This window comes from Egretta garzetta, unplaced genomic scaffold, assembly GCF_000687185.1.
Source record: "Egretta garzetta isolate BGI_Z169 unplaced genomic scaffold, ASM68718v1 scaffold608, whole genome shotgun sequence".
NCBI classification, from domain to species: domain Eukaryota; kingdom Metazoa; phylum Chordata; class Aves; order Pelecaniformes; family Ardeidae; genus Egretta; species Egretta garzetta.
Genome location: NW_009260498.1, coordinates 382,631 through 383,537, shown reverse-complemented (window position 1 = coordinate 383,537; position 907 = coordinate 382,631). Strand labels below are relative to the sequence as shown.

The 907-nt window shown below is 60.2% G+C and overlaps 1 protein-coding gene across 1 annotated transcript in view; it reads left to right on the top strand.

The window, feature by feature from the left end:
* KCNT1 (potassium sodium-activated channel subfamily T member 1) overlaps window positions 1-907 on the top strand; it is a gene marked incomplete at its 5' end in the record, with an annotated part of 24,442 nt that overhangs the window by 18,336 nt on the left and 5,199 nt on the right. The window contains one exon of the mRNA XM_035900085.1: window positions 480-783. Within this exon, the coding sequence (XP_035755978.1) occupies window positions 480-783 (304 nt within the window). The remainder of the gene's footprint in view (window positions 1-479; window positions 784-907) is intronic.

Below are 907 nucleotides of genomic sequence, written 5' to 3'. Positions count from 1 at the left end.
GGCGGGGGGGGGGGGAGCCAGGCTCCGTTTTAAATACCTTCAGTCTTCAGCTTTGTAGGAAGCAGCTACAGGGAGCTGAAAGCTGACATTTAATTAAACGCAATCCACCTCTTTCTTAGAGATGCTTCAGACTGCTTTATTAATAAATTCCTGCTCACCAGTGGGGATTACGGTATCGGAAATGCCGCAGCACGTCTGCTGTAAGATGAGAGGGAGGGGGACAAGGGCCCGGCTGTCCCCTGGCAGGAGGGGGAATCGTGTGAGAGATGTCAGGCGCCCGTTAGGCTCCCCTTGACAGCGCTTATCCCAAATCCAGGTAGCTTTAGCCTTACAGAGATGATGCGCTGGGAGAGCGCATGGGGATCAAAGGAGGGCTCCCATCCCATGGGAGAGATCCCACCCCATCAGACACAGGACCGGCTCTTTTTGGCATGCACCCCCCCCCTCCCGACCCCCCCCGTGACCTGCTGGGCTTCCAGTCACAGATCTCAATCAACGTCGAGGACTGCGAGGACACGAAGGACGTCAAGGAGCACTGGGGCTTCAAGACCGGCCACCACAGGAACTCGGGCTCCAGCGACCAATCCGAGCACCCGCTGCTGCGGCGCAAGAGCATGCAGTGGGCTCGGCGCCTGAGCAGGAAGGGCAACAAGCACTCCAGCAAGACGGCCGAGGGGATCAGCCAGCAGCGCCTCAGCCTGTACCGGCGCTCCGAGAGGCAGGAGCTTTCCGAGCTCGTCAAAAACCGTATGAAGCACCTGGGCTTGCCCACAACCGGGTACGGTAAGTGCCGGGCGGTTGCGCTTCTCTGCGGTGGTACATCCTGCTTGCGGGCTCCTCAGGTAACCCCGTGCCGAGCCTAACCCCGTGCCGAGCCTAACCCCGTGCCGAGCCTAACCCCATGCAG